The sequence below is a fragment of the Empidonax traillii genome, unplaced genomic scaffold (genome assembly GCF_003031625.1).
Source record: "Empidonax traillii isolate 1590-97213 ecotype Southwest subspecies unplaced genomic scaffold, ASM303162v1 scaffold1749:size64742, whole genome shotgun sequence".
NCBI lineage: Eukaryota > Metazoa > Chordata > Aves > Passeriformes > Tyrannidae > Empidonax > Empidonax traillii.
Window position 1 is genome coordinate 11013 of NW_020956942.1, and position 22694 is coordinate 33706.

Below are 22694 nucleotides of genomic sequence, written 5' to 3' on the forward strand. Positions count from 1 at the left end.
ATGGAGAGAAGCTCCTCCTCATACTGAGATGGTATTTCCGTGGGTTGGTGAGATCCCCTTTCCGGTGAGATATTTGCGTGGCTATTTGACATATTTGTGTGGGTTAATGAGATATTTGTATGGATTGATGAGCTCCCCCCCCCTCCCCCCAAGATGAGATATTTGTATCGATATTCGAGATCTCCGTACGGATCGATGAGGGGTGAGGCCCCCTTTGAGATGAGGTATTTGTATGGGTGTCTCTGTGGATGGGTGAGATCCCCTTTCAGGTTTCTCTGGACTGAACAGGCCCTAACCAGCCTCTCTAACAGGGATGCTCCGTGTCCCTCACTGAGGGGACGGGGCGGGGGCCATGACGATCCCGCCCCCTCAGGGCGCGGCGCGGCCCCTTTAAGGTGCGGCCGGTCACGTGACGGCGGGCGGCACGTGGTCCCGGCGCCAACATGGCGGCGCCCAGCGGGGCCGCGCGCTGGGTGTTTCTGCTGCTGGGAATGGGAACGGGAATGGGAACAGGAACAGGAACGGCAACTGCGGGGGCTGCCGGCGCCGGGAGCTGCGGCTGCGGCGCCGGCCGGGCCGCCGGGGACGGGCGGGAGCTGGCGGCGCGGCGCTACTCGGCGGCGGCAACAGCGGCGGCTGCGGGCGGCGGGCACGGGCCGGTGAGCGCGGAGCGGGAGCCCTCCAAGGGGCAGGGAAGATCCCGCAAGGGGCGGGGAGGGTCCCGCCAGAGGTAGGGAGGGTCCTGGCGGGCGGGGCGGTCCCTGAGCCTCGGGCGGGGTCCCGGCGCCCTGAGGGAGCGGTCCGGCGGGCAGAGCGCTCGGGGATAACGGAGCAGCCACAGAACCCCTGTGGGGAAAATAAAGTAAAGCTGGTTCGTGGTTCGCACGGAAACTGAGCTTGGGCAGGTGCCTGTGCTGGCCCCGGCTCTCTTTCCCCCCCCCGCAGAGCTCCGGCGGCTCCCGCAGCCCTCGGGCCCCGCTGGGCATGGGGGGCCGTGCCTGTGCCCTGCCCGGCTCCCTCCGCCCCTCCCGGCGCTGAATGCGATGTGACAGCGCCAGTCCGGCTCTTCTTCTCGTCCCTCTGTTCTGGCAGGGCCGGGGAACACCGGGAACGGCAGTTGTTGTGCTGCTCTGTCTGGGGCTGTGTGTCCCTGTGAGGGAACTCCCCAGGGAAGGAGGCCCAGGGGTACCTGGTTATCGCACTTCAGAAACTGGAGAGTGTTTAAAGAGCATCAGTTCAGGAATCCCAGTTGTGCCTGTGGTCCATGTCTCTGGTGCACATTTTGTGTACCAAACCCAAGCAGTTCACTGGGGGGTGTAGGATGAAAAAATAATTTGATTTCATGCAGCTGGCAACTGCAGCACTGGGCAGTTAAAGCTAATTGCTGCTGGTGTAAGTTATGCTCAGAACGTAACCTGTTGATGTTCAGCTGGAAAGCCTCCTTCCCAGCAGGGAAGTGAGGGGAGAACTGGGCTCTGCCTCACCCACAAGTGGGATTAGTTATTCCCACGGGGTTTTAGAACTGGGAGTTAATTTTGCCGTGGGTTTAGACCTGGGCTCTGAACCTGCAGGTTGCTTCAGGGACTTGTGGCTGCAGGGGGTTGAAGAGGAGTTGGAAGGGAGGGAGGAAGGAAATGATGCAACTTTGCACCACGTTGTCATTTCCTAAGCCCTAAAAAGTGTAACCAAATTTATCCTGAAGCCCCTTTATGGATTCGGTTACAGACAATCTTTAAGGGCTCGGATTCTTCTTAGGGGAGAAAGTTCTGAGGGTGCAGCAGGAGGAGAGATCTGTAGTGGAGAAGAAACAACGAAATGGGGTGTGTAAGGTCATGTCAAATGGTGCAGCTGCCCTGAAGAGCGGGGAGAGGTGCTGGGTGGGATGTAATGAGCTTATTTACTGCTCTTGTTTCAGTAAATGAGCCTGTTTACTGCTCCTTCGTGGTGTAACTGCAGTAACAACAACAAACTGCAGCATAAAAACCAGTAATGGTGTTTCTCCTCATGGCAGCACCGGGCATTGCCCAGATTTCATGTGCAAAGAGCTGCAAATGGAGGTTTGTTCTCAATTCAAGCTTCACTTGCTCCTTCCCCCGAGCAGGGGCTGGTCGAGGAGCTGCTTTGTTGTGCTGTTTGGCAGTGAAACTCTGCTCAGAACAAACACACCTGCAGAGAGGAGGAGGAGGAGGAGCAGAAAGAGCAGTGTGAGGCTTCTCAGGCCTGGATTCTCACGCCCTCGTGGGTGGTATTTGTTTGCCCTGCAGATGGTGGCGATTCCAGGAGGGGTGTTCACCATGGGCACCCAGGAGCCTGCAATCCAGCAGGACGGGGAGGGCCCTGCCAGGAGAGTCCACCTGAAGGGTTTCTACATGGACCAGTACGAGGTCAGCAACGAGCACTTCGAGAGGTTTGTGAAGGCCACGGGCTACGTCACTGAGGTGAGGCACGGGGGGCTGCAGGCTCTGCCATCTGCTCTGTGCTCGCAAAACCCTCCTGGAAAACTCGGGGCTTTCTTTTGAGGGATGCCCCAGGGATGCTTGGGGTTTGTGTACTCAAACGTTCCTGCTGGAAGAAGTGGAGACAAGGAGTTGTCTTGCCTTGCTGCCCTGGTGGAAGGGCATCAGGTCTATGTTACCTTGAAGAAGTGTCTGCACACCTGAATTCACGTCTCTCCTGCAGCCTGGCTGATGCCAGCAGGTCTCTGCAGGGTTTTTGGGGTTGGTTTGCTTGGGTTTTTTGTTTGTAGCAGTACGGCTAGGTTAGATTTTCCTCATTTCAGGGGAACAGGGAGGAGGGATTTACCAAACTGGGGTGGCCAAGGGCTCTGCAGGGTGGGTCAGTGCAGCTGAGAGCAGAGAGCCCGAGGAGGAGAGAACAGCAAGTGTAAGAACAGTTTTGTGCATGTTTCTGGGAACAATGGACTAGGAATATGTTAAGGTTCTTCCCAGAAAGAAGCCACCTGTGCCTGGAGCTCTGATCCCTCCTGACAGTGACTGTTCCTACACAACTCTGACAGCCCTTTTAGGCAAATAGAGCCTCGTAATGAGCAATTCTCAGAGGAGGCACTTTGTGATTTCACTTGATAAACTGGTTCTCATTTGGAAGTCAGGATCCTTCTGGTTGGAGGAAGGGCTTTTTTGTCTCTATTTCTGTTCCTCAGCTCGGTTGTTATGGAAAAAGGTTGCTTAACTATTTGGAACAGGGTTTGCTTTTTGCAAAGTGGTAGGATGAGCAGGTGGGGGGTGGTGTTTAAATGTGCAATCACAGAATGTCCTGAGCTGGAAGGACCCACAAAGATCATCAAAGTCCAACTCGTGGCCCTGCACAGACACCCCAACAATCCCACCCTGTCCCTGGGAGTGTTGTCCAAGCATTCCTTGAGCTCTGACAGGTAGAACTGCCAGATAAAGATAACGCTCATGTGCTAAAATTTCTTGTAATTTGGGTGATAAATGGGATCCTTCTTTCAAACTGTGCTTCTTGAAGAGTTCTGGGCGGGCAGAAACAGCTCATGAGGATCATCCTCATTCTTTAAATATCTAAAATAAGATGAAGATATTGAGAAGGGCAGATCTGTTCAGTTCTCATAACGTGTTTTACTTGCCAGGTATATCAATTCACTCAGAGTTTTTTGGTATCAGGTGCTGTGATTCCTTTAAATTATTGGTGTTTTTCAGTCTTTTGGCTTTATGTCATGCTGGATATAATGACTGAGTTCCTTTTAACTCTTCTATTGCTGCAGCAGCACTTTAAAACATTGGTGAAGAAGCAGTAAATGACAAGGCTTTTGTCTTTTATTCTGATTCCCAAAGGGGAAATAAGAGAAGTGAAATGTGAATTGAATGTTAGGTTACTGACTGGAGCATTTGAAAGCAGGTGGGACAATTGGAAGGGCATTTTTAATTAACAAGAGGAAATACATGTGCAGAAGCTCTGGGAGCTGCCATCTGCCCAGTGATAAAATCCAGGGATAAAAATCCCTCCTCTTCTGTTCCAAAAGGGCTTCCTTGAAAGAGAACTCGAAATCACTATTAGAATGTCCTTGTTCTTGATAAAACAGAGCTGTAGATGTGAGTGGGGTTTTTAGAATAACCTTCCTTTGGTGACATGATGGCTGAATTCCTTGTTCTTTCCACAGGCAGAGAAATTTGGAGACTCCTTTGTGTTCGAGGGAATGCTGAGTGAAGCAGTGAAGGCTGACATCCACCAAGCAGTGAGTAACACAGCAGGGGAACCTTCCTGAGCCATCCCTGGGCTGGGGGTGTCAGGAATTACCCAGTGCTGCCTGAATTGTGGGATGTCCCCAAAGCCAGGGACAAAAAAGGGGGTTATGGAGGGTGTTTGGCCTGGAATCACAGACTCAAGTGGGGAGGAGTTACACTCTAATCTCTGTTCTTTTTTTTTTTTATAAACAAACAATTAAAAATACCTCCTTTGATTAGCAGAAGTTGGTATCAGCCCCTCCTTGTCTCTCTTTGCCCCCTCAGTGAGGGGCTGAGGGCTGTGGTCAGGGGGCAGGTCCCAGGCTGTGCAGGCAAGGAGCAGGAACCCCTCTGGCTCCAGAGCACGTGGGACTGGCACACTGAGCCCAAACCATGTGGGTAAACCCCAGATCCCACAGATTTGGGGAAAAATGAGGATGATCTGTGTCTCTGGGGTGATGACCACTCTTGCACAAGTGCTTTTTCTAGGATAACTACGGGCAAATATTCCAGAGAGATGCCATTCCTGTGCCAGGCCTGGGTCTGTGAGACTCCTTCTGTTGTGAATGTGCTGCTGAGCCTTTCTCAGGCTTCATTTACCCCCTCCTGGACAGGGCAGGTGACCTTTACAGCTCCTGGGAATTAAGCAGATTATGTCTTGTCACCTCCTGGGTGAATTGATCTGCTCTGAGCACAAGTTTGGATAAAATGACCTCCTGAGGTCCCTTCCCATCGGAATTACCCTCAACTCTGATGGAAACAGTTTGGTTTTGGCCTCTGAGGTGCAGACTGAGAGATAGGAGGTTTTAGGGAGCCCTGTGTGAGTGGGACTGGCAAAATGGGGGGTTTGGGTTCCTCCTGCAAGGAAAGGGAGATTGCAAGTGCAGTTTGTTCTCTTTTAATTCAGGACTGACATTCGTGTGCTGTACAGATAAGGAGAGTAAATTGGAGCTCCCAATACTAGTGCAACTGATGTTGGAGGTGGAATAAACTCAGATTGGCTCACCCCATCTTCACAACAACTCCAGCACTATTGGAGAAATTCTTTTTGCCGCGTTGTTGTGTGCTGCAGAAATCCCTAAATCAGGCTCTCTCGTCTTAAAGCAAACAAACACACCTCAGGAATGCTTGTGTAAGCTCAGCCTTGGCTATTTGTGTACACACAGAGTGTTGGGAGCCACTTTGCTGGGTGTGTCAGCCAAATTTCCAAGTGCTGGCTGCAGTGCTCGCAGGACGAGGGTTGTGCCAGGGGGCTGGAATGGAGCCCAAGTGGGTCTTTGGGGCTGCTGCTTTGGGAATGTTTTCTGTGGAGTCTGGAGCTGAACTTCTTCAATCACAGCTGTCACCATGAAAAGGAGGAATAAGATACAAACGCTGGTGTGTGGTGACACCGACACTGAAAATCCCCCAGACTGAGGGGGGAAAGGTTTGTGTTCCTCCTCTGCCTCAGGGGGCTCAGGAGTGATTTGAAAAGGATTTCCTCCAGCTGAAGCACAGGGGTGCAAACTGCAGATGTGAACACAGGGGAGTGTGCATTTTGGAAGCAGTGCTTCATAAGCAGTGCAGGAGTTGGGCAAAGGTGGCAGTGAGGATCCTGAACTAAATAATTTATCAGGCTCCTATAAATAACGAGCCACATGTGTCTGTTGGGGTTTTGATCAGTGTGGCCACTTTGTCCTCTGCAGTTCCTAAACCAGACAGATTTATCACAGAGCCCCAGGACGGCTGAATTAGAGAGGTGGGGCTGGGAAAGCTGGGCAGGAGCAGCCCAGCTCAGCACGTAGGAGGATTGTTGGAGCTGTGGGTGTGCCTTTCCTGGAGCTGAGGTGGGCTCCCAGATAGCCTGTGACAGGAATGTGGGCTGGCCTGGCCCTCCTCTGGAAGGGAAGCAGTAAAAAGGGGTGTAGCAGCCAATGATGGAATTGTTGGAGATTTCTGGGAACTCTTAGTTTTGGCCCCTGTTTTTGTGGCGGTGACGTGGCAGAGAGGGAGAATTCAGCTCTGCACCAGGTGAGGGTGTTACTGATGGAGCTGCAATAAAGAAAATAAAAAGAGTTTAAATAAAAAGAGTGAAAGTCCTCTGAAGCCAAAATGTTCTGTTTAGGTTTAACAAGTTTTGAGAGCTTCACAGCTTAAATCCCTCACACTCAGCCTGGAGAAGGGAGACTTGAGAGCCCCTTGCAGGGCCTGAAGGGGCTCCAGGAGAGCTGGAGAGGGACTGGGGACAAGGGATGGAGGGACAAAACAAGGGAGAAAAGGCCTTAAACTGAAGGAGGGGAGGTTTAGATTAGATTTTGGGAAAAAAATAGTTTCCTACAGGGGTGGTGAGGCCCTGGCACAGGTTGCCCAGGGAGCTGTGGCTGCCCCACCCTGGAAGTGAAGAGGAGGGCACTGGGGCTGGGCTGGAGCGTCAGTCTCTGCTCACTGGAGAGGAGCAGGAACACTTGGATTCTTGGCTGGTGGGTGACAGAAACATCAATTTTTGCTGAAAGGCCAGGGAAATTCTGCACTGAAAGGCCTGAGAGCATCCAAATGTGTGTGCTGCATTGGCCTGGGAGGGCATGGAATTTGGGTCTGGAACGCAAGGAAATTGTTCCCTGGCAGCTCAAGCAAACGCTGTTAAGGAGTTGTGATCAGTCTGGAGCTATGGGGTGGCATTTCATCCCTGTTTGTGTGGAAAGCTCTGCACTGCCCTTGAGCTGGGCAGTGTTTACAGCAGTGCCTGGAACTCCAAGGACAGCTCCCTCCTGAAAACAACCCCAAACATTCTGCATTTCAGCTGAGAAAGTCGAATTACTGATGAAGCAAGTGATGTTTGCAGGTAGGGCAGTGCCAGTGTGGGCAGGGGGAGCCTTTCCTTGCAGCCTCCACTGCTTCAGATATTCCCTCCAGGGAGCTGGGAAGGTGGAGCTGTGGAACTGGTAATCTCTGGTTTTGTACTCCCACTGTTGGGAATTAAGCTCAGCTCTAAAGCAGGACAGGGCTGGGGCCTCAGGCTGGGGATAAATCCCTGCACACCTCCTAAAAGCTCCTGTTCCCTCGGGTGTTGGGAGGAATGCCCAGCTGGAGGGCAGGTTGGGATGCTGGCTGGAAAGCATCCCAAGAGGTGTCTGCCTTCACCAGGAGTATCAGTCCCTCAAAAGAAGCTGCTTGGGATTCCAAAAGTTGCACTTAACGAATCTTACTGGATTTTAGCATCCCATATTTTTGGTTATTTTTCTTGGGGGATTGACAGAGCTGTGAGGTTTTGCAGGGTCTGTATTGAGGTTCAGTGACCCTTCCCCATGCAAAGGAAAAGGTTCCTTCATAAAAGTAAAGTACTACTTTCCAACATTTTCTCTAACTGATAACTTAAAATAGATCTACTTTTTACTTTGTAGAGCTGCTGCCTCTCCTTGTGTGCAAATCCAAACTACTGTAAAATACTGGGATTTAAGGCAAATAACGTCAATGTTCAATATTAAACAAAACCCCTTGTTGCTTTTGTTTCTGAGGGAATGAGGGAGGCCAGTAACCTTAGAAAATAAGAGTGAGAACAGACTCTTCTGTAATTAGAGCTTTGGGGGAGCTGGGACTCTTAATTGACAGAATGAATAGCATGGGAATTGCAGCAGCTTGGAAACCCAGGGGGACCATTCCATGGCTCTGGCTCGTGTCCAGGGCTGGCTGGGAGGCTGGGCCAGAGCAGGGGCTGTACCTGGCTCTGCCCTCCCTGACCTGAGCAGGGATCACAGCCACCAAAATCCCGCTGGGAACGTGGCAGCTGCCCAGAGGAGCTGCTGCTTCCCCTTCCCTGGGGCTGCTGAATCCCCTGCCAGAGCTGGGCTGAGCTGTTCATCCCACACCTGCAGGCAGGTGTGTCCCCTGGGCCACGGGAGAGAGGTCCACAGGGATCTGTGGGGGGTGGAGAGACATCTCTGCCCTGAATGTTAGAAGTTTTGAGGTTGTGGGGAAGGCCCAGTAATGCTACTTAGAAAAGAGGTGTAAAATTACTTGTCCAGAGCAGCTGCATTTCCATCCCTGGAAGTGTCCAAGGCCAGGTTGGACGGGGTTTGGAGCACCCTGGGCTGGTGGAAGGTGTCCCTGCCATGGCAGGGGGTGGGATGGGATGATCCTTAAGGTCCCTCCCAACCCAAACTGCTCTGGGATTCTGCTTGTGGCCACCTGATGTGGTTTCTGAGGGGACAGCGGCTCACCCACTGCACAAGAATTATTTCTTAAACTCCCTGCCCAGCTAAAAGTGTTCTATTTTCTGTCACTTCTTTCCTCTGTACTTCGTTAATCAGCTGCTCAGGGTTTAGGATCTGGCTTAGAGGAGGAAAAACTGACAGAGATTTATGTGCCTTACACGGATAAAATAAAACCTCATCCAAAAGTTATGTTCTTGACTGAATAACTAATTTTTTCTCACATCCTACCAATGATAGCAAGATGCCTCTGGAATTTAAAGATGTGCAGGGCTTAACAACATCTGAGTCAGAGATGTGGTAAGTTCTGAACTGAAGGGTGTGTTTCTTTGAGAACCCACTGATTAATAAGTGAGCCTTAAAGTCTCTTCCAGCCTTGGGCTACTTTTCACTCAAAATCTCTTTTCAGAATCAGTTGATTCTGAAATTGCTGAAGTTCTTACTCTGCAGTAACTTTTGCTTCTTGCAGCTGTTTATCTTGACCCAGTGTGAGGCCTTACTACATCGAAATAGCATTAAAATGCTGAAGAGTAAAAAAAGATGATGTCTGGTCCTACATACCTGGACAACAGCAGGGATTTGTCATCGTCTTGTGGGCCTGACTGGAGGTTAAAATGTACAGCTTTGTTATTTCAAGGGACTTGCTGCATCTTAGAAATGCTGGAGTTGGAGCCAAGAGGAGCTACTCGGTGGAGTTTATTTTTGGTAGTTTTTCTAATACACGAATCTGAATTGGAGATTTGGAACTCAAGTGGGGGTTGTTTTTCTCGAACGTGGCCAGTGCTGTGTTAGTACAAGACTAATACTTGTTTTTATGGTTCTTGGTGGGGGTTTGGCTGGTTTTTTAAGGGTATTCCCCCCCTGCAGTACCAGTTAATGGGGTGATACCGATGATGAAACTCCCCTTGTCACGTTCCCCCCCCCCCTTTTATTTCTTTTCTGCACATTTTTAGGAAGGAATTTTCCTCAAGACAATTGTAAAGCAGTTTAAAAACCTTGAAATCACAAGTTAATGGAGCAATTAAAGTTAGGCTATCCCAGCCTACTTGGAAAAGAAAATGGAATACTCAGAACTTTGGATTTCGTGCAGGTTGCTGGTGGGAGGAGAGGCTTCAGCTCTGCAAATTGCAGAGCTCGTGGGTCGGAATTAACTGCAGATCTTCCCAGTGTTGTCACTGGGCTCCCTTTTCACAGGCTGTGATAAGCAGAACAGTGAGTTCTGAGAGTTTAATCCTGGGGCAGGGAGGTGGAATAATCCACGTTTTCCCCTGGATCAGGCCAAACCAAGCCTTTGTGCCTGTGCACTGGGCTTTGCTCCTGGAAACACCTCCCTGGGAAGGAGCGGCTGTGGCAGGACTGCAGGGCAGGTGTGCTTAACCTGGGACAGGTGCCAGGCTGTAAGAGGGGACCAAAATAAAGGGAACTGGCCTCGAATTTGGGATCTCTGCTGCTGTTCTGCCAGGAGGAGTCTGCTGCCAGGGCACAGAACACGTTCTGGAGGGAAGCAGAACACGGATTGTTATGGAAGTAACTAAGCTCATTAGTGGCAAGGGAGGGCTTTGCTGTATTAACTGTGATGTTGTAATATCTCTGCCTAATTACCTCCTCTGCTAATTAGATTTAGAGCAATTAAAAGCTCTAAAGGCTTGTGAGAAGTTCTGTGAAGGGGGGTGTAGTTTCAGGTACAGGACCTGTGGAAGGAGCAGCTCGGTGGGCGTTCACCGGAGCCGGGGGCTGACTTGGAGAAACTTCCAATGAATTTTTGGAGGTGACGCCTGTCCTGGTGGTGGCTGTGTAACTCCTGGAGGATGTGGGTGTTCTGCAGAGCCTGGCAGCCATTTGGAGCTCAGCTCAGCAGCCCCAGGAGCTGTGCACACACAGTGCTCTCGTGCGGAGCCGCGACGTTCTCCTCGGTTTAAAATAAACCATTCTGATTGAAAGCATCTGCTTTTGCTTTCGCAGCACAAAAATGTTTTCCAAAATTCGAGTCTTCTCAAGTGTAAATCTTTGCAGTCTCCTGCAGAGATGTTTTTATCCAAAAGCCAGCAGTTTAATTTGCAAAAAATGTGTTGTGCTTAGAAACTATCAGGATGAAATCTCACTCGTGATCTTTCAGATTTTATCTTTAGCAAATGTTCTGCTGCTCTTTTGCTTTCCTTAAGGAGCTTTAAAATGCTAATTTTGGATTTCTGTCCTATCTTGAGTATAATATAAAGGTCAAACCTCAAAATAGGCGAGGAATTGGTTAAATCAGACTGGTTTAAAACAGTAATGCCAGTTTAGCAGCCAGGTCACTCTGAAGCTTTAGTGCTGGGAGAGTGGAGCTGAGCAGCTGAATGAAGGTCCCAGCTTGGGGGTTTGAATGCTCAGTAACAGAGCTGTAGCTCATTGGAAGAGACCAAATATTCCTCATGCTCTTTGCCAAGGGTAGGGACTCTGCTCATGGCGAGCAGGAGCCAGGATTGTGGCTGATGTTGTTAATTTAAGGACTTGTCATGTTGGGGAAGTCAGAAAGGGTCTTTCAAAACTGGCATTACTTGGGTTGTTTGCCTGGAGGGTCCCACTGAGCACATGCACAGACCATCTGGGTCATCAGCAAGCTGAGAGCATCTTTATTTCTGTGGTTCTGAACACTGATGTCTCCTCTCCCCTCCTTTGGGAGGGGGAGAGTCCAAACCCCTGCGTGGATGGTCCTGCAGCCTCTGGGGGATGCAGAGCTCTTCCCCAAGGCTCCCAAAGGCTGGGGGCTCTGCAGCTGAGCTGAAGCAGCAGCTCTGCAGCTTTAGTCCAGGAGTGCTGGTGATGTACAGGGAGGTTTTCCATACCCAGATGTGCTGCAGGCGAAATCCTGCGTGCTGAGGGGAGAGGAGGGAAGCTGTGGAGGAGCTGTTACAGCACAGGCTGAGCAGATGCTTTAAAACCAGAATAATTTGTGTTTGTGCATTGGCAGCACCTCTGTTGCTTGGGCACTTCTGTTTATTTTCCTACTGAAAGATTCAAATGAGGCGTTTGATGTTGAGTTTGGACCGGGGTTTTCTTAACAATTTATGTGTGTCATAGATATTTTTCTCTCTCACACATGTTCAGTGCCCTTCCCTGCTGAGGGGTGCAGGTTCTTCCCCTTAAAAGTTGCTGTTAAAATTGTGTGACCTGCCTGACTCTGAGTCTCCTGAGTGACTCCCCAGCTCACAGTGACTTTTTGGACTTTCCTCTGAAGGATCTGAGGAGTTCAAGGATAACACTCTTGGCACAGTTCCAGTCTGTGTGGGTGACACGTGACCAAGTTGGTTTAGCAGCACAATGAAGAGAAAGGGATGTTTTTGTGCTCCCTTTGCCACGGGTGAGCAGGGGGAGCTGAGGGGCAGCAGAGAGGGCAGAAGTTGCTGGAGGCTGTTCCAGAGCCAGAGTTGGAGGAACACCTGGATCTCAAGTCTAGGATTGAGCTGCTGGGTTGTTTAACTCCTGAAGCAGTCCAGGTTATTCCCTTTGGTTTTTGTTCTTTACAGACTTTATCTTTGCAATAGGAGTATTTTGGAAGCGAGCACTTCTCCTGCTGGAATAATCCCACTGTTGATGGGCAGCATAAGTGTTCTTTTCTTTGTCTTAGTGAAAGGCTCCATTATTAAGATAAGTATTTCCAAGTGAATGGGAAGCAGAACAGTTAAGCACTTCTCTGCTTTGAAGTAAGCTTAATAGAAGAAATCCTTAAGGAATGTCTTCCAGGAAAAACTCCTTGCTATTGAAGAACCAAATTTGGGACTTTGGGTTAGAGAGAAGTACTGCACTGTTACAGAGGGTTTTGCCTGTGTGGTGAAAACAGAAAAGAGCCCTCATGCTTCACTTCCCTTGTGTGGTTCTTCTGTCTCCACCTTCTGGAAGCTGAGAGCAAATAATTTCAAATCAGCTTTAGTGGGTTAATGACCTGGAAAGCAAATGTGTCACAAGCTGCGAGTTCTGACCCTGCTCAAAGGGCATGGCCGGGGGGTTGGTTCAGCTGTGCCAGAGCACTGAGTTTGGGGAGCAAATAATTGGGATGAAAATGCTCTTCAAGCCAAAGCTGTCAGGTTTTTTTAAATGGTCTCTGTGGAATGTGTCAAGTGAGGCAGGAGGTTCGAGTCACACAGTCCAGATGGGTTTGGGTGGGAAGGGACCTCAAGCCCACCCAGTGCCACAGGGACACCTTCCACCAGCCCAGGGTGCTCCAAGCCCCGTCCAACCTGGCCTGGGACACTCCCAGGGCTGGGGCAGCCACCACCTCTTCCCTGTGCATTCTCCTCCCTCCTCAGGTTGCAGCTGCTCCCTGGTGGTTGCCTGTGAAAGGAGCCAACTGGAAGCATCCCGAGGGTCCTGACTCCAGTATCTCCAGCAGGTAAGCCAAGAACAGCCATTCAGTGCTTGCAGAGACACCTGGAACTCCCACCAGGAATGGGGGTACAAGAGAGGGGGTTTATTTAGTTATCAGATTGCTGCTGCTTCTGGGGCTCTCTGCAATATTCCACGGTCATTTGGCCAGTCCTGTAGGAGGATTTCCGGAAGGTCCGTAAGGAGTTTGCACCCAAGGGAAGATTTGTACATCAGCAGTGAAATTGCAGATCCTTGGAGGTCAGAAATTTCAGTGCAGGTGTGCTGTTGGAGAGCAAGAGTAACTACTGGCTGCACACACACTCCAGGAGTCCACGGGGGTGTCCTCTTCCATAGGGGATTTGGAGCCTCTTTGTGGCAGCAGAAGACTGAAGAATTTTATGCTTTTTACTGTACTCCGACTTTATGGGCTAATTATTGTGGAAAATCAGTTGTGACTTTATCCAGAACCTCTAAATGCCTTGGAAGGCTGTACTTTTCCTCATTAGGGAGTGCTCTTACAGTCAGTGCCACGCTTTGCCTGCATGAACCCTGGCACCTGCTGATCCCTGTCTCTGTGCATCCCTTTCCCTTCTGGACTGGGATGAATTTTAGGCCTAGCAAATAAAATCACTGTCTTCATTGGGGACCTCTGACACCGCAACTGCTCCTCTCACTAGGCAGGTGTCAATGAAGCTGGAACTTCATCAACTAGTTAAAGTTTGTCACAGCAGTTCTGAAATGAAATCAGACTCTCTAGCCTAGATCTGGTGTTTTTGAGTCCTCTAAGGACAGGGCTGTGTTAGTGCACCATCATCTGATGGCTGAACTGCTCAGTAACGAGTCCGGTGTCTGATCTCCAAGGGCAAGGGAAGAATTATCTGAGGCAAAAATAGAGATAATAGCTGGAGGCATTGTTGGGGGGAGCCAGGAATTGAGGTCAGAGCCAGCAGACAGGAGCTGGAAACCTGCCATGGAAATCTAGTCTTGGGCAAGTGTGGTGCAATCCTGGCCTGGCACAGCCCCTGTGAGCTTGCACGTGGAAGTGGCCTCATGGATTAACAGGGGTACTCTGGCTCCTCAAACAGGGCATGGGGGGAGAAGTTAACAGCAAGTCCTGTCCCCTGGAGCAGCACCCTCAGTTCTGGAAGTGTCTCAGGCTATCAGAGGCTTGCACGGGGAGGATCCTCCTGCAGGTGGCTTTAACTGCACAGCATGATGAGACAAACAGGAGTTTGTTATTTTCTCTTCCTTGTTTTTCTCTCTTTCTGCCTTCCCTTAAGTAGTTCCTTTCCTGTCAGAGCCCTCTGGTGCCTCGTGCAGCTGTCCCCGAGCTGTGACTTTGTCACCCCCGTGTGCCCACGGTGAGTGCTGTGCCATGCAGCTCTGCCAGCCCAGCTCTCCTGAGCAGCTTGTCCTGTTCCTTTTGTGTCCCAGGATGGATCACCCAGTTCTCCACGTGTCCTGGAACGATGCTGCGGCTTTCTGCACGTGGGCAGGGAAGCGGTTACCCACGGAGGCAGAGTGGGAGTACAGCTGTCGAGGGGGCCTGGAAAACAGGTACCTGTCATGGTGTGTCCCTGAGCTGTTCTGAAATGGGGCTTTTCTGCTTAAAGAAGAGTTCTGGGGGGTTTTATTACCCTCAGGGTCTCTTCCTTGTGCAGTGATGCACAGAGGTGAGAAATATCCCAGTCACAGGTATGGGTTGGGTGGAGGATGGACCGAGAGCAGCCCTGGGGGGAAGGAATTTGTAGGTTTGTGGATAAGAAGCTCGATAGGGCTCAGCAAAGTGCTGAGTCACAGCCCAAAAACCCTCCATGTGCTGGAGGGTTCTTCTTCTGGAATTACAGCAAGGGCAGCAGGAGAGGGGGGGATCCTGCTCCTCTGTTCAGGGGAGACTCCCCTGCAGCCTCCAGCTCTGGGGCCCAGCACAGCAGGGACAGGGAGGCCAGAGGAGGCCCCGGAGCTGCTCCAGGGCTGGATCCCTCTGCTCTGGAGCCAGGCTGGGACAGCTGGGGGGGTTCCCCTGGAGAAGAGAAGGATCCAGGGAGACCTGAGAGCTCCTTGCAGAGCCTGAAGGGGCTCCAGGAGAGCTGGAGAGGGACTGGGGACAAGGCATAGAGGGACAGGACACAGGGAATGGCTTCCCACTGCCAGAGGGCAGGGACAGATGGGATAATGGGAAGTAATGGTGCCCAGAGAAGCTGTGGCTGCCCCTGGATCCCTGGAAGTGTCCAAGGCCAGGCTGGACAGGGCTTGGAGCACCCTGGGCTGGTGGAAGGTGTCCCTGCCCATGGCAGGGGGTGGGATTAAATGAGATTTAAGGTCCCTTCCAACCCAAACCGTTCTGGGATTCTGTGATCTACAGTTCTATTTCCCAGTGTTTACAGCTGCTCTGTGTCCCTGCAGGCTGTTCCCATGGGGTAACAAGCTGAAGCCCAAGGGCCAGCACTTCGCCAACATCTGGCAGGGGGAGTTCCCGTCCAACAACACTGCTGAGGATGGGTACAAGGGCACTGCACCTGTAAGTGTCTCACAGACTGTTCAGCACCTGCAAACGAGCCCCATCTTCCTCAGGGGAAGCTCTGTGTCCCACAGCATGAGCCGTGGCTGTTCCACCCCTGCACTCTTTCCCTTTAGACTTTGAGTTACTCTGTATTTCACTGCAGGCTTGAGCATCACCAAGGGACACTGTCACAGGCTAATTGAAAAGTAAAGATCACTTTCATTTTAACTTCTAGTTCCTCTCAAACTGACCTCTTTTCCCCCTTTTCACTCAGTTTGCAGGCAGAAGCTGAAATACTTTCTGCCTGAACTTCTGGCATGACAGTTTTGTGAACTCAAAAGTCACGCAACGGTTTGAAAGAAATTAAACTTCCTTTCTGGGAGAGGTTTAGGCTGTCTGGTAAACAAACAGAGTGGAATTTTAAAGGCAGTAAGTCCAAAAGTTTCCTCAGCATGGAAGTCTGCTGAGGAAGAGGATGAGTAGGCAGCCACCCTGCTTTCCTTTGGTGGGAAGGGGAAGCTGGAAGGTGGGGTCAGGTCACTGATGCCATGCCCAGGTCTGACTGCTGGTCAAACAGTGCTTCCCTGGAGAGGGTCAGTGCCCAAAACCCCCAGAAGATGCTGTGTGTCACAGAGGAACAGTGGTGTGAGGACACATTTCAATGGAATATGTACAAGTGCTATAGTCCTGCCCTGCTGATTTGGTGCTGCTGCTGAGGCAGGAGCCCCTCAGAATGCACCTTCAGCAGCCTGGTGTGAGGATTAAAACCCTTATTCCACGTTGAGTGGTCCCAGAACTGCCCCTGTGCTCCGTGCCCTGCAGGTCACTGCCTTCCCTCCCAATGGCTACGGGCTGTACAACATGGTGGGCAACGCCTGGGAGTGGACATCGGACTGGTGGGCTGTCCAGCACTCCCCACGAGAAGTTCACAACCCTGTAAGTGTTCCACTGGCATCCTGTGAAGCGCAGAATTCCCTCGTGGGATGGGTTTGAAAACCTGTTCTGTTCCTCTGCTGTGCTCTGGGGGGTGGGGAGGTGTCACCACCACAGCTCATCCAGGCTGGAATTACAGCGCTCTAGTGCAGTGTTCTTGTTGGGTTGGGAATTCTTTGTTGTTTGTCCACATCTGATCAGCTGTTGAAATGTCCAAACTGGCACCACATCACATAAACCAAGGATTTCTGGAATTAATTCTTTAAAGAAAGGAAGGGGTTTAGTTCATTTGTGTTCTACCAGCTGTTCTACTTTCACTCTCGCCAGGTGGAGAACAAACCATGAGTTGTCTCCGTGGCTGAGGTGTGTGGGGAGAAGCTGCTTACCATGCTCTGAGCACTCAGTCTTTGGTTTCCTTTGTGGGAGGCACACAGAAGGCCCTGCAGGCTGAGCTTGGATTTCAGTTTGATTTAAACTAGGCAGGACTGGTCTCTAATTGCTGCTGGTCACCAGTCCTAGTGGCTGAAGAGCCTCCTTTTCCCTTGGGACCGTGTGTGCACAATTCCAGCCTTCCTTGTGACCAATCCCCCCAAACCCCAAAGCAGCTTTGAAGATTTTGGGTGTTAGACTGAATATGTTAAAGAACTTTGCCTGAGCTCTGACCCTCTGGAAGAACTCTGAGTCTCTTCAGTGGAGAGAACACCTCCTATATTTAGGTTACACTGCCTTGTGCTCTGCAGAGACTGAGGGGATGGGCTCTGATAGATCTGGTGCTCATCAGTTCTGGTGTCTCAGAAGATTCTGCAGCCTGACTATTTTGGGACACCTTTTCACAGCAGGAGATTCAGTTTTCTTACCCATTTAGTCAGAAAACCCTTTGGAATTCACTTTGAAGTGCTCTGCCTCAGACACTCGATTTTGACAATTACTTTGCAAGTGAAAAAACTCTGAGAGCATCATTGTTAACACCCAGTTTTTAAATACTTTCTGAAGTGTCTGCACAGTCTTGTGGTGAATTTAAAAAGCTGAGCAAACTCAGAGATGATTAAGTTTAACAGAGCAAAATTCACACAGGACTTGTTGCCCAATTTCACCTTAATCCAGCACCAAAGCATGGCTGCATTGACATTATAAACACTGAAGAGTCTCACTTAAAGAAGCACTTGTGATTATGCAATCAGACCAGAATGTGGCTGTTCCAGCATTATGCTACAGAACAAACTTGCTCATATATATATATATATATATATATATTTAAATCTGGGATCAAAGTCCCCGCAGCTCCGGCTCTTTCCACAGGACAAGAAATGTCCCTCCCCTTCAGTACCAGCTGGTGACCTCCCCGGGTCATGCCATGAAACAGTATTGTTTGATAGAAGAGATCAGCTTGTTTTAATCAAATGTGACCTCAGTTGCTGTGCTGTGATTAGTGTGTGTGGGGAAGCACAACCAGGGCAGTTTCCCGTCACCTCCAAGAGAGATAATGTGTGTGAGCAAATATTAACCTTGCAATAATCGTGGTGTTGAGTGGTTTTCTGCTCTGCAGAGAGCCCTGCCAGTTTTATGATCAGCTCTTTGCTTTCACTGGTTTTTAAAGGGTTGTTTATCACAAGAATAATGTCTTGTAATAGAACGGATTAATGGAGGGCACTACATGAGATTCCTGGAGGTGGTGAGGTGTTTCAGTGCTTTAATCCTCCTTCAGAGGCTGAGGGGTCAACTGAACTTGGGTGTTGTTATCAAATAACCTTTGATGCTCAATTTTTGCCTGGTGGGAGGTATTTGTAATTATTAAAAAGAGCTTATGCACTTACCCTGGCCTTTGGTTCACGGGCTGCTTCAGTGCAGGTCATCCCTTTGTAATTACTGAAACATGAGAGACTTGGGGCTGGACAACAAACCTTCTAACCCTAAATAAACATGTTATTTAGGGTTATTTGGTTTGTGGCAGTGTCTTTGGAGGCAGTAGCCCAGATTGCTGCTCATCCTGTGCATTGCTGTGTGTGAGGGGAAATCCTGCTCCACAGCCCCATTGTTCTGCTTTTTCTTGTTCTGGTGTCACTTTTTTTTTTTTTTTTTAGGTCAGTTTTCTCCTGGCTTCCCTTAAAATGAGATTAACAGGCTGGGGGCTGATTGTGCTGGTCAGTGGCTTATCTCAGGGTGAGGACTGTGCACCCACGTGCAGGAGCTGTGAGGGCAATTTCCAGAGGCCTTGGAACAGGAGTAAGGGCTGTCCCACCTGGGCTGGGGACCCAGCGGATGCTGCTCGGGGTGTGGGTTTCCTTCAGTGTTTGGAGGGTATTAAATGTGGAAATAGGCCAATTTATTTTTCACATATGTAAATGTTGGCAATGAACATGAAGCTGCTGCAGTCTGTGTGGTGGACTTTCATGTGGAGTTCTCAAACTCAGTGAGTGCAGGCAGCAGCTTCTGTAGTACCAGCATCAACCTTTGGGGTTTTCTGTCAGTCCCTGTGACTTTTATTCAGTGTTACAAATGCTCCTCTTGTGTGGATTCTTCTAGAAACTCACCTCTGGTCATGCAGACCTGGGAGGGAGACAACAGCACCCCTTGAGACAGGGTAGGAACCAGAGTGGTCACTGAGAGAGGCTGGGGGGGGTTTCCTTCCAGTGAAATCCCCTCTTTGGGAGCCTCAGGGGTTTTACAGAACAAGGCACTCCCGGGCAGCAGCTCCAGTATTCAGTGTTGGCAGCAGTGCAGGGAGCACAGTCCTGTCACCTGCGAGTCCTGCACAGCAGAATGGCTGGAAGCTTTCTGCTGAAATTTGTTGGCTTGGAATGTTTATCCTGATCCATGGCCCTGTTCCCAAGCTGTTCTCCCTTGAGCACTGACCAGTGTCCTCCCTCCCCAGACAGGGCCGTCCTCGGGCACGGACAGAGTGAAGAAGGGAGGATCCTACATGTGCCACAAGGTAACGTGGGGTTTGCATGCTGCTCTTTCCTCTGACAGCACTGGAGCGTGAAATGATCCTCTGACAGAGACCCCTGGCAGCCTGGATGCTTGGGAAGGGATTTCATGGAAAATAGGAGGACCCAACACCTGATCTTCCCAAGGACTTCTTTTTGGTTAGCCTGGAATTCAAACAATGAGTTGTTTTATCCAGTATGGTTTTTAGATGCAGAAGTTAAAGCTGATGCAGCCTCTGGTGCTGTTCTCATTACAGAGCTGGAGTGGTACCTGTCAGAGCAGAAAGTGTGGATGTGACTTTGTTTTTTCAGTTTTACCATGACTCTTGATCCAGAAAGGACACAGAGCTCTGAGCGACCTGGGCTGGTGGAAGGTGTCCCTGCCCATGGCAGGGGGTGGCACTGGATGGGCTTTAAGGTCCTTCCAACCCAAACCATTCTATAATTCTCTCGTTTTCTGGTGTCAGGTGCTTGCAGGAAGCTGGCTGGGAGATGAATGTTCCAGCTGAGTTGATGGCACACTTGAAAATCCTTCAGAACAGCCTGGATGTCACTCCAGAGCAAAGGCTGTTCATGACACAGAATCATGTTTTAAACTCTGTTCATGCACTGCTTAAAAAACCTCATTGTAGATCTCCTGTTTCATTAAAGCTGTCCTGCTCTTCTTCCCTTGCAAAGCCTTGCAGCTGGCAAATCACCCTCATAATTAGATTAAATTTTCTACAGTGAGATCCCATTTTCTACACTGATTTCCTTCTTAGGTGAAATCAATGTCAGATGTTAATTAGCAGTTTTGATTAAATTAACACTGGAATAGGCTCTTTAGTGATGAATAACGTGACCCATTTTCGAGGTTTGTGAAGATTCTAGCCTGCCCTAGTCTTTTTTGTAGGTGATAAAACTAGGCTGTGTTTCAAGACAAAAAAGCCACTGAATGCTGTTAGTACAAGGGCTCTTTATGAGGTGCCTACAATCTATTCAGACTGATCTTTCTGTGCTGTTGCTCTTCTCCCTCTCAGAGCTGACAGAGGCTAAAGTTGCACCTTTGTACATTCCTTTCCTGAGTCTGGTTTGGGCCTGACCCCAAGCAGCTGCACCAGCCTGAATCCAAGTGGTGGCTTTTGGCAGAGGGGAGGACAGGGGCAAAAACCTGAGCCAGATCTTCTGAAGTAACAGAAAAATGGGGCAGGATTTGGATGGATTGTTCAAACTGCTACCCCAGTGCTTAATTAGTGCAATTAGCAGGGTTAGTGCCCTTCCTCCCATGCCACGGTGGGGAGCTGCTGCTGGGCAGCCTCACTTCATGTGCCAAACCACTCACCCTGCTGATAATTTGATTATCCTAGGCATTAGAAAGATCCCTGGAGTGCCAGCTGTAGGAATACTGGAGTTTGCCTCCTGTTATCCATTTCTCTTTGTTGCATCAGGGAAGTGTTTTCAGGGAAGTGCCAGTACCTGTCCATTTGCAGTCAGGTGTCAGTGCATGGTGCACAGCTCGGGGCTCTGAGCTGCTCTCTCCTCCTCTGAGGGGAAGCAGAATGGTTGTTGCAGCGTTTTCCCTGACAGGATATATAACTGGTTGACATTTTATTGGGCACTTTTCCATTCACACTGTATTTTTTTGTCTCAGCTGGTCAGTAGGATTCCCTTATTTCCAAGGCAGTGATTCCCATCCCTATCAGCTCCTCGATCTGTCCCACGGTGATTGCAGTGCTCTGCTGTAGTAACGCAACTGATCTATTAACCCAGCAAACCCGGGGAAGCCCCAGCTGTGTGTGATGCTCACTGTCCCTTGCCCTGCAGTCCCACTGCTACAGGTACCGCTGTGCAGCCCGGAGCCAGAACACCCCCGACAGCTCCGCGTCCAACCTGGGCTTCCGCTGCGCCTCCGACACCCCCCCAGAGCCACAGTGACCTCCTGGCATTCCAGGGGCTCAGGAACGGCTGGATTGCACCCAGGGAACCAGGGATGACGGCGGTGTCACGTGCTGATGGCACAGAACAGAAACATCTACTGCCCAAAGTTCCTGCCGGGGGGAGGAAAATGCAACACTACTCAGCGTTGCTTGGAGAAGCTTCGTGTTCGTGGGGACCTGGCCTGGACTCAGATGCTGACCAAACTCAGCAGCTGGTTTTGGCAAGAGTGTTTTGGGTTCAACTGGAACAAAACTGTTTTCAAAGGCTACTTGATACAGGTTGGGAAAGACCCCCAAGACCAGAGTCCAACCTGTGACCAATCCCCACCTCGTCACCCAGACCAGCTCCTCTAGCAAAGATCTTTCCTAATTACTTTTATTTATGTAGAGTTTGAGTTTCTGCCCTCACATGCAATAAACAGGGACTTTATAAAGTTCTAGGCAGCTTTAAAAGAAATTTGAGGCAGTTCAGAAATTCCAGGCAGCTTTAAAAGCCAGTGAAGGGGTCAAGAGTGAGGCCTGGGAGATGACACCTCTCCCCAGGGGCAGCTCCCACAGCCCTTGGTTGCATTCCTGTGCAGTGAAAACTGGGTCAGAAATGGGCTTTTCTGGTGAGATTTGCTGCTCTTTAGGAAGTGCCTTCTGCAGCTGGGGGGTGATGATCCTCAGGGTGATGATGATTAGCAATCTTGTACATGTTTCAATAAAATGTCAGGCATTTGTTTATGCTGAGGACTCTTATTGGTGGAAAAGCAGCCATTTCCTTTGAATGTCTTGGGCACAGGGAGCTTGTTTTGGGGACTTGGGAATTGCAGAACTGACCTCATTAGAAACTGAATCTCCTGAATGCTTCCACTTGAACAGAAGTCACAGAAGTGAAAAGATGGCAGATGGAACTGTGAGCCCCGAGGCCTCACAGGGTAAATTTTGAACCTGTTTGTTGGGGAAGACAAACAAAAAGACAACAACAAACAAAATAAAAAGCCAAACAAAAACCAACCCAAACAAACCAAAACAAGCAAACAAAAAACCAACCCAACCACTGAAAAGGAGAGGAATTTTACCCAGGAAAAAGGGAAATGGGAATAATTTAAAGCCACCTCGTTTTGGGATCCGAGTGTAGCGGTGGATTAACAAAAACCTTTGCACTAGTGTTGGTCCTTGCCAGCGTTGTCTGTTCTGTAGCAAACTGGGTTTGGGTTTAACCCCACCTGGGTCAGTGCAAATCCATCACTTCCCGCTCCTTCTCCGCTTGTTTATGTTGAAAGGAAGACCCAGGAGAGCATCTGGGGAACCCTTCAACAAGCACCAGCCTCCAGGGGGGCTCCAGGTAAGTCCAGCAAGCAGAAAAATCTCTTCCAGAACACACCATGGCTGGGCACAATATTGAAATATGGATCATTGTTACTGCCCTCTGAGAGCAGGAAGGAGGAGGGAGGATTAGAGGGAGCTCAGAGGCTTTTGAGCTGCTTGGATTCCTTGGGGAAGAGCACAGAGCTGTGAGGGGCAGATTGGGACTGTGAAGCTGAAGGAACCCAAAGGAAAAAGTGAATAGAAATTCAGCAGATGCAACAAAAGGTCTTAATTGTTTTCTGGTTTCATGTTGGGGAATTTTTCTGGTAGGATTTTGGTCTGCTCCCCAGGCAGCTGCAGTGCCAAGGCAGGGCAAGGCATAATGGGAA

General features: G+C 50.0%; 1 protein-coding gene across 1 annotated transcript; it reads left to right on the forward strand.

The window, feature by feature from the left end:
* Positions 1-429: 429 nt before the first annotated feature.
* SUMF1 (sulfatase modifying factor 1) lies at positions 430-21957 on the forward strand. Its single transcript, XM_027908568.1, has 9 exons — positions 430-659; positions 2265-2438; positions 4139-4213; positions 12676-12758; positions 14168-14290; positions 15140-15254; positions 16059-16172; positions 19042-19101; positions 20900-21957. Exons 1-9 carry the CDS (start codon positions 444-446, stop codon positions 21008-21010), a joined length of 1071 nt encoding a protein of 356 aa, XP_027764369.1. The 5' UTR covers positions 430-443; the 3' UTR covers positions 21011-21957.
* The last annotated feature ends 737 nt before the right edge of the window (positions 21958-22694 follow it).

Coding starts and splice junctions, on each gene's coding strand:
- SUMF1 (XM_027908568.1), top strand. CDS start 444: ATGGCGGCGCCCAGCGGGGCCGCGCGCTGGGTGTTTCTGCTGCTGGGA. Junction 12,759..14,167: donor GACTCCAGTATCTCCAGCAG/GTAAGCCAAGAA, acceptor TTTGTGTCCCAG/GATGGATCACCCAGTTCTCC. Junction 14,291..15,139: donor CGAGGGGGCCTGGAAAACAG/GTACCTGTCATG, acceptor GTGTCCCTGCAG/GCTGTTCCCATGGGGTAACA.